Source organism: Canis lupus, chromosome 25, assembly GCF_011100685.1.
Source record: "Canis lupus familiaris isolate Mischka breed German Shepherd chromosome 25, alternate assembly UU_Cfam_GSD_1.0, whole genome shotgun sequence".
NCBI classification, from domain to species: Eukaryota; Metazoa; Chordata; class Mammalia; order Carnivora; family Canidae; genus Canis; species Canis lupus.
The window spans coordinates 44,659,584-44,676,410 of NC_049246.1; the positions used below are offsets into that span (position 1 = coordinate 44,659,584).

At 57.7% G+C, this 16,827-nt stretch overlaps 1 protein-coding gene across 1 annotated transcript in view; it reads right to left on the minus strand.

The window, feature by feature from the left end:
• Nucleotides 1-159: 159 nt before the first annotated feature.
• Nucleotides 160-16,827, minus strand: part of NGEF (neuronal guanine nucleotide exchange factor) — a 39,277-nt gene continuing 22,609 nt past the window's right edge. Inside the window, exons 4-13 of the mRNA XM_038574217.1 lie at nt 11,752-11,912; nt 10,132-10,284; nt 8,816-8,945; nt 6,536-6,610; nt 4,739-4,828; nt 3,541-3,704; nt 3,144-3,299; nt 2,430-2,509; nt 1,611-1,715; nt 160-1,134 (exon numbers count right to left, since the gene is read on the minus strand). Of these exons, the coding sequence (XP_038430145.1) occupies nt 944-1,134; nt 1,611-1,715; nt 2,430-2,509; nt 3,144-3,299; nt 3,541-3,704; nt 4,739-4,828; nt 6,536-6,610; nt 8,816-8,945; nt 10,132-10,284; nt 11,752-11,912 (1,305 nt within the window). The 3' untranslated portion in view covers nt 160-943. The remainder of the gene's footprint in view (nt 1,135-1,610; nt 1,716-2,429; nt 2,510-3,143; nt 3,300-3,540; nt 3,705-4,738; nt 4,829-6,535; nt 6,611-8,815; nt 8,946-10,131; nt 10,285-11,751; nt 11,913-16,827) is intronic.

Consider the following 16,827-nt stretch of genomic DNA (forward strand, 5'->3'; position numbering starts at 1 on the left):
ACCCTGGCTGCTTTTTCCTGTCTTGGAAGTCACCTCAATCCCCTCCTTTAGGACATGCCTCCTCCACTGGCCTTGAAAGGAGTTCCTCTTTCCCTGCCCAGAACCAAACACCTCATTCCTGTGTGCAGCAGAGCAATAAAGAGCAGACCTTCACCTCCGTTATTTTATACATGATGCTTCTTTTAATGCAGCCAAAAATGATATTTGCTTTTCTCGGAACCAAAACCGATACAGGATGCAGTGACCAATTCATTCCTCACAACACCTGGGCTCCTGAAGGGGCCAGAAGACACAAGTTACATCCAGCTTGTCAGGGAGCCAGAGGTGGCATGGGCCCTCGGGCCAAGCTCTGGTAGGCCTGCCATGAAGCAGGGCCTGGCCGTGCAGCCAGAGGCTGGCAGAGGCTTGGGGAGGGGGAAGACAGAGGTGTTTGGTCTCTCAGTCCTTTGAATCGGAGACCAAGGGCTGCTCATCAAGCTCAGGCAAGGGTGATCCATCTGCACGCCTGGTGGATTCTAATGGCTTCCAGGGTAGAGGACAAGTGCGGGGGGGTCATGACAATCCTTCCAGCCTGCCCTCGGCCAGGGACACTCTTCCAGTGCCTGGGAAGGCCCCTGGAGCATGCCGGTCCACTTCCACTCCCTCTCAGAGACAAGGGGGAGAGGTGGCAAATACTGTTTAAAATGGACTTTCTCGTTTATAAATGCAGCAGAGGAAAGACGTAGGCACCCTTTCTCCAGTTGGCAAGCGAGGGGGCCGAGACACAGGGGCACTCAGCGCGCGGCAGGGAGAGGGGCGGGGGTGGCCCCTGCACAGGCACTTGCCTTCCCCCAGAGGCCTCCACCGTCCGTGGGGTCGGCCTGCCCGGCGCTGCTGCTGCTGCTGCTGCTGCTGCTGCGGCCCGCCCGCATCCTCCCGCCAAGCTGGTGACCCGGGCCTGGGGTCATTGCCGATTTCGGCTGCCCAGCTTCCTGCGATCCTTGTTCTGGCTGCGCTGAGGGTCGTCCATCTTGTGGACTCGGAAACATTCCTTGAGGTTCTGGGACCGGATCTTGGGATTCAAGATCTCCTCAGTCATGGAGCTGGGGAACCAGCCTCTCTCCTGGTCATGCAGACGCTCGCCAAAGATCCACCCTGTGTAGGGATGGGTCGGGGAGGGTCAGGCCGTGGGGGTGAGGGCTGAGGGCTCCCATCCCTGCTGGGATAGAGGTGAGGGAGATGCACGAGCCCGGCTGGCCCTTCCAGAGAGCACCTGCTCGGCGAACCGCCGCTGGACACGCTCAGATTGGGTTTTCCCCTCATAAGCTGGGAAAGCACTGCCCTGACACCCTCCTGGAGGAACCCGGTGTGTCCCAAATGTATGGACTTTGGAACCCATTCCTGAGCCCTCAGCAGCTGTCTGCTGCTCAGAGTGAAGCCAGGCCGCCCCCAAAAGGGAGAGGCATCCAAGCGGACCAGGTGGTGTCTCAGTGCCCCCGTCTTGTTGGCCAGCCTGCCTCTGAGCCTGGGCCTCGTGGTGACACCCCCACCTTCTCCCTCAGACTGGCACAGGGTCCTGGGGGCGGGGAGGGGGTGGCACGAGTGGGGGTACGCCCAGCCCCCGGCCTCACCGTCTTCGGTCTTTTCCAGAATGTTCAGAATGTCGGCCAGCTCCAGTGTCAGCTCGTCCGGCTGCTGGGCCACATACGGGTGCACACACTGGACCTGGGGACAGTCTGAAGGGAGGGGGGAGGGAGGTGACACGTCATCACCAGGTCACCCGTCCTGCTCCATCCGCAGCAGGCCCTGGACACACACACTCACCCCCCACCCCGGGGGCTAGCAGGGCAGGTGCGCCTGCGCCTCACGTTCCCACAGCAACGGGAAAGGGTCTGCTCAAGGGACAGGAGGGTCTGGCTCCACAGAGAACACGGTTAAAACAGGGGCTCTGGAGGAAAACAATATGCGGATAAAGGGAGGAGCAGTCGGGGAGGGGGACTTCTTTCGGACTTCAGAAGGAACTTGTCAGGCCTGGGATGTGGTGCCGGGAGCCATTTTGGGGAGGGCCAGGCCCTGGAGAGCACAGCAGGGCTAGCAGCTTCGCTGTGAGGCAGGTGGGCTCGCCCGTTTGTATCTTAGAAGACCTTCAGACGGCTGGCAGCCCCAGAGAGTACTGGTGTTTGCCTTTTGGGCCCACATCCCTCTTGGTTTCTTCGTGGTACCTATCACTTAAGACCCTGGGACTTGTTTCATCAACCATCCACACGTTTGGGAAGCTCGGTCACACCGAAGTCCTCCATCAGGGTTGGCGCACAGGCCCTGGGGCAGGGGAAGCCACGCCGCCTCTGGGCTGGCTGGCTCGGAAGGCTGCCCCATCAGGGGTGTGGAGCAGAGGCAGAGCCCCCCCCCCCCCCGCCCCCACCTGCCTCCTCCACCCTGAGGGCACTTACCCAGCAGCCGGGAAGTGAAGGAAACAAACTTGGTTCTCCGGTTGGGGGCCAGTGAGGTCATCCAACGCTTCATCTCACTCCTGGGACGCGGAGGAGGACAATCGCCGAAGCCACAGAGCAAACCACCCCTCACTTCCCTCCGGGCCTGGTGCCAGGCATCCCACAAGACCGCAGCAGGACAGCTGGGGGTGCCCAGCATCCAGCGGAGAGGCACGGGGCGCCCTGCTGCATCTCCCTGACACGCGTGCCACCCCAGGGGCACCCCCGAAAGCCGCAGTCTCTCAGACACATTGTCTGGGCGGTGGGAACTGGTCCAAGTGGACCAACTAGGGCCGAGGTGGGTGGGGTGACCTGTGAGCCCTGTGGGACGAGAGCCGAGCACCACTCTCCCCGCCCATCTCGGCTGTCCCTCCCCGAGCCCCGGGGCTGCTCAGGCGGGTGAATGGACGGCCCGGGCCGCCCAGGGTGTGGCGCACTGGTCAGCCAGGCCCCGAGGGTTCTACATGTCATCAGGAAAGAGAGGCCCTCCTGGAGCCTGAGGCCCCGAGGGACACCCCGACTGGCGGCAGCCCCTGGCAGAAAGCTTCCCCTTGGGGTCTGGGCGGCCGGTGGGCCACCAGGCATGTCCTGAGCCCCAGAGCCTTGCTCCACCTGGGAGGGAGACCCGGGGCGCCTCGGGCGTCAGGGGCACGGCTGGCGGCGCGCGGCACTCACTGAGAAGACGCCTTCAGCATGTAGGTGGCCTCCCGGTCGTCCGCGTTCTCCAGCAGCCGCAGGATGAACACGTTGGCCAGCGTCTGGCCCTGGTCCTCCAGCTCCTCCACCCGGAGGAGGCCCCTCGGGGCCGAGTCAAACACTTGGTACTTGTCTCTGGGGACCCAGGGCGGCAGGGTGGGTGTGTTGGTCCCCAGGAGGCCCCAGGGAACCCCCACCTGCACCCCCGGTCCTGCTGGCCCTAGTGTTGTGGCCACTCCTCACCTCATCCTGGAAGCCCCCCACCTGAACACCAGTCCCCCCACCCCCAGACTGCCGCCTGCCAGGGTGACCGGTGCTGAGGGGCTGGCCCAAGCCCCAGCTCTCCCTGCCGCAGGGCAGGGGCCCAGCTGCTCACCCGGGGATCTGCCGGCAGATCACCAGCAGGTCGTTGAAGAGGAAGAGGTAAATTTCCCGGAAGAGTTTCTTGGTCCGCAGGGTTCGGGAGGTCTTGGGGCCTGACATCTGCTGCAGCTCACCCTGCTTCAGCAGCCAGCGGGAGTGGGAGATGATGGGCACGGACTGGGGGCGGAGGGGATGGGGTCAGAGCGGCTGTGCCCCTCCAGGCCTCCCGGGGCTCCGCCAGCCTCACTGGAGTCCTAACCCGAGGACTGGCATGGGGGCACTGCCCTGGGGGGGGGGGGGGTGGAGCCGTCCTGGGTAAATGCAGGAAGAGCAGTGCATGTGTGTGCACACACAAGGGTGTGTGTCGCTGTGTATTTGTGCTGGGGGCAACTGTGCATTTGTTGTATATGTGTTTGTGTGTGTTTCTAGGTATATGTGCTTGTGTCTAAGTGTGTCTATGTGGACTCATGTGTACACCTGGGTGTATGTGTGTGGGAGGGGGCACCTGTGTGACAGTTGTCATTCCCCACCAGGCTCAGCCCAGCAGGGCAGAATCAGAGCAGGAGCCAAGTTCACAGCAGAGAGGAGAGAACTGGGTGCCATGGGACAAGCAGGCCAGGTCTGCAGGTATCCACTGCAGGGCTCAGGGGGAGGCTCCTGGCACCCAGCGGCCGGACCAGCAGGTGGAGATGTGGGGGGAGCCCAGAAGCCCATATCTGCATCCTCAGCCAGGGCTCACTTCCTAAACACAGCAGGACCTCAGGGACCCCCATGTGCACTGTGTCCTCATGTGTCACCAGAAACCTGGGTCCCGGGGGCTCTTCGTGCTCATGAATACCTGAAGCTTTACATAAAGTTGGGGGAGGTCAATAACTGCGGTCAGATTTTCAGTCCCCCCTCCCCCCATTTAAGAATCCCTGATTTGGTCCCTGTCACGTGCTTCATGTCCACTAACTGCTCAAGGTCACACAGCCAAGAAACGAGAGCATGTGGCTCCAGGCTCCTTGCACACCATCTCTCAGAAGATAAGCACAGGCCAAGGGGATGGCATGGTCACAGGGGGCAGGCAGGGTCAGCGAGAGGTGTCAAGAGAGATGTCAGTGAAGGTGACACTGCACTGAGACACAAGGGGGGGGCAATCATTGGACTCGACCAGGGACAGATGCTGCAGGCCAGACCGGCTGGGGTGACGGGGACGGGCACAGGCTCACCTTGATCTTAAACTCCATCTTCTTCTGAATGCTGATCATCTGCTCTGTGCGGCTCATTTTCCTGACACCCTCGTTGCACGCTTTTACCACCTAGCATCAGAAGGGGGACACATGAGGCCAGGTGCGGCCAGCTGTTCGCGGCCCCTGCCTTTGTCCGCTCTGGCCCCAGGGCGTGAGCAGACACTGCCTGCAGCCGAGCCTGGCTGGCCTGCTGTCGGTTATGGCTCGCGGTTCTCATTGAAATCATTAAAAAATTGCAGTAATTTTACATGAAGAGCCAGACCAGCTTAGAAACCACAACCCCTTTTTGCAAAGATTACAGGTGTACGTGCCGGTTTGTGAGGTCAAGCACCCGCAGGTCAGCCATGAGGTGTGGGATAACTGGTGAGCTTTACCCTCTTCTTTTTACTTATGAACACTTGCTCAATTTTTTTTCTTTGTATTGAACGTCAATTACTTTTATCAATTAGGAAAAAAAAACCCACCTTTGTATTTTATTTAGTTTTTCATGGGTTTTATTTTTACGTCATCTCTACACCCAACAGGGAGCTCGAACCCTGAGATCAAGCATCACATGCTCTACTGACTGAGCCAGCAAGGTGCCCCTAAAAATACACCCTTATTAATAAGAGAAGTAGGGACGCCTGATTGGCTCAGCAGTTGAGCATCTGCCTTTGACTCAGGGCGTGATCCTGGGGTCCTGGGATCGAGTACCGCATTGGGCATCTTGTGGGGAGCCTGCTTCTCCCTCTGCCTGTGTCTCTGCCTCTCCCTGTGTCGCTCATGAATAAATAAAATCTTTTTAAAAAAATAAGAGAAAGGTAAAGTACAAGAAACACAAGTATAGCTTTCATTAGAAGGGAAAGAAAAGGAGGTGACAGCAGAGGAGAACCTAGGCACCAGGCTCTCAGCACGGTCGCCGGCACGACTGAGCGGCCCCTGCACCTCAGCCGGAGCTGGCTTGGGGCCCCAGCAACACCGGGAGCCACACGGATGGATGGCACCCAGAAGGGACACAGACGCCACCGCTTCCAGCACCGCCCTACCCTGCTGGCGACGCCCAGGAGGAACCGCTCCTCCAAGGGCGAGGACTGGACACTGCTTCTTCACCTGGGGCGGAAAAAGCAGGGCCAGTGAGTCCTTGGGCAGACAGGAGGGGCGAGGCAGGGGGAGGAGGTGTGGGGCGGAGCTGTGTCAGGGTCCAGAGCCAGATCCAGCCCCCAGGGCCGTCCCAGGGCAGGAAGATGCTGGAAGCAGGCTGGGACAAGCGTGGGGCCTGAGGGCACCAGACGCCTGCAGGGGGGCAGCTGATGAGAGAGCCCTGCAGGTGGGTGGCAGTAGAGGTCACCTCGGCTGCTGCTGGTCGGCCCTGGCTCAGTGACAGCAGGGGCGCTGTCAGGCCACACCTGCTCTGTTTTTCTTTCTTTCTTTAATAATCTTTACGCCCAACGTGGGGCTTGAACTCACCACCCTGACATCAAGCTACCCCACGTCTGCCTTTGGCTCAGGGCGTGATCCCGGAGTCCCAGGATCGAGTCTCACATCGGGCTCCCTGCATGAAGCCTGCTTCTCCCCCTGCCTGTGTCTCTGCCTCTCTCTCTCTCCATGTCTCTCATGAATAGATAAATACAATCTTAAAAAAAAAAAAAAAAAAAAAAAAGCAGATATTAAAACGAATTTGCAATTTCCAAAGACACACGGACAAGGGAGAAAGGCAGGACCAGACAGTGGGCGGCAGGTATCCGGACAAGGAAAACAGTTTATGGAGGAAGAAAAGGAGGAGGAAGCACAGCTCACCATCTCCAGTTCCTTGTGGGCCTCCAAAGCAGTGCACTCGCGCTCAGACCTTTCTTCCACTCTCTTCAGAATGTTCTGAGCACAGGAAAATCTGTTTTAATTTGACCACATGTGGCCTTCCCTCCCCTCCTGGCCCCCATGGACACGGGGCCTGCCCTGCCCTGCCCCGGGAACTGCCCTCATCGCCAAGTCGCAGTGACCCTGAGACTTTGTTAACTCTCCTCTTACTGGTGAAAGTGCCTTTTTTTTTTTTCTCCAACCGTTTCATTTTCTTGGATTAACAAAATGATGCTCTCATCACCTTTGCCTCAAAACGTGCTTCCCAGAATGCCTCCCTGATGGCTCCGGACCACCATCCGGCCTGCCCTTGCCCTGCGTTTCCTCAACACAATACTCAGCTAGGTCTTGATCTTCCTTTTGTTGGTTTTCGTTGTAGAAAAATTAAGATTTTTACATATCTGTATATGCTCTTTTCCTGTAATTTCTTCATAGTTTCCCCCGACTTCTGTTTCAGTTTTTCCAAGTTAAAAAACAAATTTCACACGTAACCCCTTCAATGACTAGCGTTCTGGGACTTGGGTTTGTGCCCCCTGAGCTCTCTCATAGCGCTCTCTCTGGCCGCCCTGGGCATCGGGGTGGGGCGGGTGGGATTGCTTCCTCTGACGCCCTCCTCTTTGGTCTCAGGCCTCTGGGCCCGGTTCCCCCCGGCCCCAGGCTGTGACCTCTACTCCTTACTGCTGCCGCCATGGAGCTAGCCAGCTGCCCCAGGTCTTTGGTCTCCCCACTGTCTGACCTCTGAGCTCCCCTCACTGTGGCTTGCAGGTCATCCTCTCAGCTGAGAGCCATGGCCAGGTCCACACCATCCACTCCCCTGCAGGGGTGGACCGAATAGCCCAGCAGCATGCAGCAGGCCCCAGGGTCCCCACTGTACAGGCGATGCCCCCCGCTCCAGGCTTCAGGAAATGTCACCCCCTCCAGGCTTCCCTGGCTCCAGCCCGCCTGGCCTTCCTCCTGCCTCACCCCTATTCCTCCTTGGGCACCGTGTCCAGGGCTGGGTCTTGGGACCCCTTTCTCTCCTTGTTTGGTCTCTCTCGCTAAATGGCACCTCAATGCTGAGAAGCCCTGCGCTGACTTCACCCCTTTAACTCTGAACTTAGGGACTTGCTTGCTCAGGGCTCTCGAGCTCAGCTGGGTCACACCAAAACCCCCGACTGCTCCCGACCCTGTCTCCCCACCTTTTTTTTCTGTTCTTCTCCTAAAAGATTTCATTAGATCAAATAGTAGTTGTCTTTCACTTCCACTAAAACCAAAGCTTCCCAAGCATAGAAACCCGTGGATATATCTGTGACCTTTGGCCCCAGGACAGACTAGCAAAAAAGTAGGCACAGTACTCAAAAAATTGTTTGTGGTATGAAAGAAAGGCCACTGCAGACGCAGACCTGGGCCATCTTCAGCTTTTGTTCATAACTGTTTTAAGACAACTCATCCATCCAGTCTGCTCTCCCACAGTTCAGATGGGGAAACTGCTCCAGCTTAGACTCTTCCTCCCTCTTACCCGGAGTAGAAAGTGGGCACCTCAATTCTGATTTCCTTCCTTCCCTCCAGACTCTCCCCTCCTCCCTACCCCCCACCCCGCCTTGCCCCCTCCCCCAGGCCAAGCTGCCTTTGTCCAGTAGCTTCCAGACCCCTTCTGCCATTTGCACTCCTGCTCTCCTGCCCATCACTCTGCACAGGCAGCCGTTGCGTGCTCTCACAGAAGGCAGTTATCAGGCGACTCCTGGTCCTGCCGAGGAATGAAGCCAGCATCTTACCTGGTCCCTCAGGGCCTCAACTGACCTTTCATCCCAATCTGCACTCACTGCTGTCAAGTTCCCTCAGCTCACCATTGGCCTCCAGGCTGTGAGCCTCGTTGCCCCAGGGCCTTTGCATAAGCGGTTGCCTGTCACCTGAAGAGCTCTTCTCTGTCAGCCCAGTCTCTGCTCAAATGTCACTTGTCTGAGAGTCTTTCTTGAGCCTCCCCAGCTGACGGTGGCCAGGCAGTGACCCCCTATCAAGTACCCCGCTTCACTGTCCTCACAGCCATGACCGCCTCCTGGTTTGTGTGTGCTTGTCGATCTCTCTCCCAGACTGCAGCTCACTGGGAACAGGGGCTGAGTTCCCCCCACTGCCTTAGGATTTGTGGAGCAAATGGACTTCCTAGAAAGCTAGCAGAGACCTGGAACAGCCAAAGGCAAAGGCCTGCAGCGGGAGAGGTGTACGCAAGCCCAGGGCACGTGGTACCTGGATCAACAGCTTGAGGCGCGTGATCCTCTGGAAAGGCAGGATGAGGAAGGAGGACAGAGGCAGCCCCCTGCACTTGGGGTCCAGCTCCAACTGCGCAATCAGCTCCCGAAAGGCCGCCTTCTCCTGGCTGGGGACACGGACACGAGGGTCGGTCTCAGGCGCGCAGGAGGCGTGAATCGGATGTGCGTCCACGGCCCGGAGGAACCAGACAGCCCACGGGCACCGAACACACGCTTACTGCTTTTCATGCAAAATAAACCGTTCAGGTACGAGCCAAATAACAATAGTGGCTTCACAGGCCTGGCCCATGAAAACGTAGCAAAAGATGCCATGTGTGGGAAGGTAAGAATTGCTCATGTGGCCAAGTCCATGACTCAGGCACACAATTCAGTGATTTGCCCAGCAGGGAGCCATGGCAAGGTGAACCCACGTAGTGACAGAAACAGCAGCAGGCTGGGGGCAAGGGCCAGAGGGACTTGCGCTGTGCCTGCCGCCAGAGATGTCCTGTGTGCGGGCGGCTGGGCAGGGGGCAGCTAGGGGGCCGCCTAGACCACGGCCCCAGGGACACCTGCTCACCGCCTTTCCACAGGTGCCCTGCCCGAGGGGCACCCCAGGGTACCTAGGCCCTGTCCTGCCGTATGCTGGCTTCCTTGGTATCTGTCCTCAGAGCTGGCGTCCTGATCCCCTCCCATCCATTTTCAACCCCCAAACATCCCAAGCCCTGAAAGCTCCATTTTAAAGCATCCACGAGTAGCTACATGGCTTGATGGCAAGCCCAGTGAAGCCGAACGTCAGATTGTTGCTTCCCAGAGAGCCCTTTGGTGCTCCGGAGTCGAGCTAAGAGCACATCACTGGTTAAACCATCACCGAAGCGTGGCACAGAAGTGTGAAATGTTTAAAAGAAGCAAATTGACTGAAAAATCACCTCATCGACCGGAACTCCAGGGAAGCTGACAAGCAGAGAGGTGAGTAATAAAGTCAAGGGTGTTGCTGGAACCCTACAAAGGCTCCCCCGCCGCCCCATCCTTGCCTTTGTCCCTACCTCAGCCATCTTCCCCAGCCCTTGGGCATTGAGGGGTCCTCCCGGCCTCAAACCCTCTCTGCTAAACCTCACGTTGCTCAGCCCGCCGCTCTGGACACGGGGCCGGTGGGCGCCACGGCTGCCTGTGTCGGGGTCATATTCCCCTAGTGACCCTGACGCCCCGGGCACATGCCAGGCTCGGGTACTCTCCTGGGAAAGCAGAGGACCAAGGACCACGGCTGATGTCCTCGTGGAAGTGGTGACACCTGCAGCCCGGGACGGGGACACTCACAGCAACTGCTTGTAGGTCCTCTCCTGGTAGGTCTGGTTGCTGACGTAGGTGATGTACACGGAGAAGTGGTTGGCCGCGTAATGGTACACGATGTCGCACACGTCCGAAATGACGATGTTCTCCTCCATCCGGCGCTCCAGCTCCAGGAGAAACCTGCAGGGTGCAGGGTGGGGGCAGTGGCCCAGGTTAGGGACACGTGACAGCGACACTCAGGACACACCTCCAGCCCCAGGCCCAGCTCGGACAAGGCAATGGATGCGGCAGGACGTGATGCCCGCGCTGACGGCGTGGTTGGTTGCATCGAGGAATTATCTGTTCAGTGTTTTCAGGTGGGTAATAGCCTCAGGAGTATTTTTTAAAAGAGAGTGAAAGCGACCTTATGTGTGACATACACACTGGTGTGCTCCTTGATGAGGCAACAAGGGGAATTTGCTTCAGAAGGCTCCCGGGGTGCTGGAGAGGGGTGGGGATGCGAGCAACTCTAGATGCTGGGCTGGGGGTGGGCTCAACACGCTCCTGTCTCTACTTCTGCATGTCTGGAATTCTCCACGATGAACTATAAGTAAATACATAAATAAGGGACGCCTGGGTGGCTCAGTGGTTGAGCATCTGCCTTCGGCTCAGGGCATGATCCTGGGATCTGGGATCGAGTCCCGCATCGGGCTCCCCAGAGGGAGCCTGCTTCTCCCTCTCCCTGTGTCTCTGCCCCTCTCTCTCTCTCTGTGTCTTTCATGAATACAGAATCTTACAAAAAAAAAAAAAAAAGGCAAATAAAAAGACTCCCTTCCCTCAACAAGGTGAAACAGCAGAGGCCAAGGGGTCTCTCAGCAATCCTGCACCTGAGCCCACTTGGGAGCTGCCATGAGGAGGAGTGCAGAGAAGGGGCCCACCCGGGGGCCCACAGAGCACCAGCAGCACCCCGGGCACCCCAGAGGTGGAGGGGACCCTACTGCCACACCACAGCTTCACATCCAAACATGCGCCGTTAGACCAGCTCATCCAAAAGCTGAGTTTTGGGCTTTGAGCCACAGATTTCCAAGGCCTAGTGAGAAATGGTCAGTGGATCTTCTATCCTAACAGTACAATTTGGCATCCTTTTCTTCTTTGCAAGAATCAATTAATGGCTGTTTATTCTTCCTCCAGTTAAGCTCCTCCCATCCTTATAGGCAACATGTAAGCACAGTTCCAAAGTCATCTCCACATATTATGGAGAGAGAAGGCCTAGGTCCAGGATGGGGTTTCTGCAGAGGCTCTCAGGGACTCTTGGGGCCCTGCATGCACCAAACCAGGACTTTAGGACACCAGGATAGAGAGCAGCTTACACGGACCCCCTGGACCTGGTCAGGACACCCACCACACACCTGCCTGACTCTGGGGGACATGTGGGATATCTGTGCTGTTGGGAGGGAACCTGCAGATAGGAGGCCTGCTCAGGGGGACGCCCTGGCAGGACGGGAGGCAAATGGCTGGGTTTACCTATTTGTATCTTACTATAGATAATTCCAAACACACAAACGTAGAGAAGCCAGTGTAACAAGCACTCGCCACCAGCTTCAGCCATACCCCAGGTGAGAAGGTTCTGGAAGCCAGGCCCCACGAGGACCAGAGCAGGTGGCTCACCGTTCACTGACGGCCATGACGTCCAGGACATTGGAGAAGAGGATGTGTGCCTCAGACGGGTGCAGGATCTTCTTCAGACGTTCATTCTCCATGAAGTGAGACACGAGCAGGCTCAGGCTTTTGTAGTAGGAGGCCTCAGAAGTGACCAGCTCGAACATGGCCTGTGTCAGGACAGAGAGGCAAGAGGAGGGCCAGCGGTCACCTCCCAGGCCTCACCTTGCAGGAGGGCGTCTCCCTGGCTCCCGGTCAGAGACGCAGAGACAGGAAGGCCTGTGTGTGCAAGGGCGAGTGGACTAAGGGTGCTTCCACACGCTGGCTGCAAGGCTCCCTGCATAAAAGGCAGAGAGAACGTGCTCACGGCTCGCTATATGGAAACCCAGAGACCTCCTAACATCCGGAGCACGGAGTAGGTGAAAACCCAAGAGGTCAGGCATATACTGGAGCCCCAGCAACTGCTAACGGTGACGCGGGTGGTCTCCTGGTGCAGAATGGGCGTGAAAATCGGTACGGAGGGCCTCCCACCTATACACCCCCAGGGACAGCTGGAGGACACAGGCCACCGTGTCAACCACAGACAGCAGGAGGGGGTGCATCTTTTATCTTTTCACCCTTTAACTTGTCTTTATATTTTTTTCAAAGATTTTATTTATTTATTCATAGACACACAGAGAGAGGCAGAGACACAGACAGAGGGAGAAGCAGGCTCCACGCAGGGAGTCCGACGTGAGACTCCATCCCGGGTCTCCAGGATCACACCCCAGGCTGCAGGCAGTGCCAAACCGCTGCACCACCAGGGCTGCCCTAACTTGTCTTTAAATTGAAAAATGAGCATCTATTATTTCTTCCATGGTCTAATTTCATAATGTAATCGATAAAGCAATTTTCACTTTGAAAAAGAAAAAGAAATCCAGAATCTGATAAGCTCCCTGGAGGCAGCCTTATTCTGTATCAAGCCTGTTTCCTGGTCGCTGAGCCTAAAGCACACAGCAAAACCAGTCGAGGCTCTGTTCTCTCCAGTGAGGAGCTTCTCTGCCATGAGGGCCCACCTTCCCTGGCTTGCTCCCAAGCAAACCGATGACCCTTCCTGAGGGTGGGTTCGGGTCCCACAGTGGCCGCCCAGAAGGGACGGTGTAGTGGGGTGAACTGTGCCCACCCCACCCCCCCAAAGCTGTGTCTGTGTCCTAAGCTCTGGCACCAATGACTGTGAATTTATTTGGGAAATATGCAGATGCAGATTAATGATGTCCAGGACATCACCCTGGATCGAGAGTCTAAATCCAACAACAGGTGTCTTTCTAAGGGAGCCATGTGACACACGACGGACGTCTGACACGGAGGCGCCCAGAGGAGGCTGTGTGAAGACCAAGGCAGAGCTGAATGTGCCCCGTGCCCAGGGCCACCTGCAGGTGCCGGCAGCTAGGAAGGGCAAGCGGCTCCCGGGAGTCCTGACACCTTGGTCTCAGGTCTCTAGGCCTCACAGCTGGGGGAGAAGAGACCCCAACTGTCGTGAGCCACCTCGTTGGTACTGATTTTTACAGCGGCCCCAGCTCTCTCTGTGTCTTTCTTGAATATGAAAACTACCAGACAGATGGAGCAGCACAGGGATTCTGGTCCTCAGCACAGCGACTCTGGTCCTCTCCGTGCCCAGACCACCCCATATGTCACTGCAACCCTCACCCCCCGCCCCACCGGCCAGAGCCCTACCAGGGCTCGAGGCTCTGGCAATGAAAGTGGAGCTCCAGGGCCCAGGAAGGACGGGTGGAAGGAGACAGGGAGGGACTAGCATTTGTTCTAAAGGCACTAGGAATCCTCCCGAGTCCCCCAGGAACGGCGTACGGGGGGGCTCCTGTTCCACCCAAAGGAACCAGAGGCAGAGGTGAAGTAACGCCCTCAAAGTTACCGCTGGGCGGGCGAAGGGCAGAGGCTCAACCCAAGGGACTTCCGAGCCCTGGGCTGGGCCACCACGCTGCCCCGTTAGACCGCAGGCAGAGCAGGGGTTACAAGAAGCGACGTGTTTGCAAGTTGGGGACCTCCAGGAGCATACACCCCCCCCCAGCAACAGGGTCAGAGTCCACAGGGAAGTCACTCTGGGGTGGCCCAGCAATCAGAGCCCGGGCCACTGTGGCGGAGAGCCCACCTGGTGCCCCAGTGGGTGCCCCCGACCTGGGCCGATGGGAGCCATCGCTGGAGCCTCTCTGGAGCCACCCCCAGGTCGCGGCGGCCAGGTCCACTTGGCGGGCGAAGCCACGGAAAGCACATCCCAGCGGCCTCCCTGGCGGCCCCGCACCCCACGACCCAGCGCTCGGCCTGCGGCGGCACCACGGGCCCGCGGGAGGCTTCTCGGCCTGCGGCGCGGGCATCAGACCACCTCCCTGCTGCTACGCTGCGGTTCGCTAAGAAGATGTCCAGAAGGTGTCAAGCCACCGCGGCTTGCAGGCTCTAAGCAAATACGCAACCCGCCGCCCGCACAGGGACGCGGCCGAGTGTGCTCGGAGGACGGAGCGCCGTGCCTGCCACGCAGCCCCGCGGAGGGCGCGTCTCCCCGAGGGCCACCCCTGCACACCCGCACCGCCTGAGCCCGCACCCCTGAGCCCACCGCGCACCCCGCTCCTTCCGCACGTGCCATCCGGGGCGTTGTCCCATCTGATGGTCACGTCGCTCTCCCTCAGTCAAGCCTCTGGGTGCAGCGCGGGGCTGATGGGGATCCGGGCCCTGCGTGCTCTCCGCACTCTCTCTCATTCCCTCACTCATACATCCACTCATTCACGCATTCGCTCACTCACTAATTCACTCATCCATTAATTCATTCACTCATTCACTCACCCCCTCATTCATTCACTCACTCATTCACGTACTCACCCCCTCATTCACTCACTCATTCAATACTTACTAATTCACTCACTCACTCACCCATTCACTCATTCACTTACTCATTCACTCACTCATCTGTTCACTCACTCATCATTCACTCATTCACTCTCCCCTCTGCTCTCATGTTTGCTGAGCACCTGTCTAGGCACCAGGGATTTAGTAGTGAGCATGGCCAACTCCCTGCCACCATGGAGCTTGAATCCCAGGGAATGGGGACAGAGCAGACAGGGAGAGGTGTGTGTGAGTGTATGTGTGCGTGTATGTATATATGAGTGTGATGAGTGTGAATGTGTGTGTGAGATGTGTTTATATGAATGAGTATAAGAATGTGAATACAAGAGCATATACATATGACTGTGTATGAATGAGCATAAGAACGTGCTGTGTGTGTGTAAAAGTGTGTAAGAATGTGCACACGTTGCTGACCATAGGGCACTCCTTGATAAAACCACTGCTCCGTGGCCACGCAGGCTGAGGCCCCCTGACCTGCCCCCGGCTGATGTATGACACCCTCAGTGGGGCTGACGCAGGATCCTTAGCCTTGGGGAACACTTGGCTAGACTGACCCGAATTTTATGAATCACGGCTCGTCTCTCAATGCTGCTTAGTGCTCAACTTAATATCCTGTTTGATTTCCGCCAATTATCCTGTTCCAGTTTTTTTCCCAGCCTTGCCACTACCAAGCCCGTTCCTGCCTGGGTTCTTTTCCAGGGGTGAGATCTGCTCAACTCTGGGTGCTGCTTCGGAGGGGTCAGTCCGGGTGGTTGTGGAGTTGGCAGGGACTGAGGTGGCCCTGGCATCTGGCACGGGCAGCTGAGGAGCAGAACGGTCAAGGCTTCTGCCTTGGAGTTAGCCAGACATTTGCCAGGATGAGAACTGCTTTAAGCAGCTAAGCCTGTTTCCATCGTGCAAAACGGTAACCACAGTCCCCAGCTGACAGCCGTCAGCCTGGAGCCCACCCATCTCAAAGCACCTGCTGGACGCTGGGGGTCATTACGGAGTCAGCATTGGGGCGCTGCCCTCACAGGACTCAGCTCCACAGGATGAAGCTCTGGCCAGAGGGATCAAGAGGGGCTTGTACTAGGAGGTGACACTGGATGTGACAAGCCCATTCCCAAGGGCACAAATGCTCATGCAGAGAACGGATGTGCGCGCCTGGTGGGACAGGGGGATGGTGGCCAGGCCATAAGAGGACCACGGAGGAAACAACAAGCTCCTGTTTCCATCTTTGAGTCTTTCCCCTGCCCGCTGTGTGGGCCTAAACCACACAGCCTTGTTTTCCAGAGTCCAGGAGGGCTGCTCCTGGGCGCTGAAGGTGTTCACACCACTTCCCGAGTTGGCTTGTGGACGAGAAGCCACATCTGGCTCCCCGCAGGCTACCCTACCACACTTAGAAGACACTGGATCATATTTTTCTCAGTAAATTTAGATTTTTCTCCAAAGAAAGGAAACAACAGAGAGAAATCACTGGTGTCCCAGCTGGGACAAGACCATCACCGCTCCGTCTCACATGAGCTGACTGGATTTAGCTTCAGCTGGCAAGCATCTCCCCCTTCCTGGAGCAAGGCCAGAGACACCTGAGCCTGCAGACCCCAGGCCAGCACTGCACCCCTTGAATACAAGATACTCCAGAGATGCACAAAGCCAAGACCCCTTGCTAATGCAGGGTCGGCCACGGGGGCCGCTTGGGGTTCACTGGGGTGCTGTAGGTGGCCTCAGCACTGGGGGAGTTGCAGAGTTAGGACCACCTGGCCATGCTGTTCAAGCAACGCATTGGAAGAAACAAATGAGACCCCAGCCCATCAGCAAGGGGGATGAAAGAGGAAGCAGGGACACCAGGAAAATCCAGGGGAAAACCTAACCTGCTTCTGATTGAGGGAGGTGAGAAACCAGTGCCAAAACCCACAGTGCTGCTTGTTAAGAACCCACTTCACTCACCCGTCAGTTGCTGGGTCTCAGACAGTTGAGCTTGTGTCACAGTTCATCGTCTGCCACGGGTCCTCGGGGTCCGGCCAGGCAAGCTCACTGCCCCAGTGCTCCACGCCCCGCTCCCACACGGCCACTGGCATCGGCCCTTGGTTCTTCCACCAGCAGGGCACGGGGGGGGGAGCAACCCCCTCCCTTGCTCTGCACCTGCACCATCTCCTTGTAACTCAGGACTCTCTAGGAACCCCCCATGCGGCACATTTTGTCCTGTCCTGACCT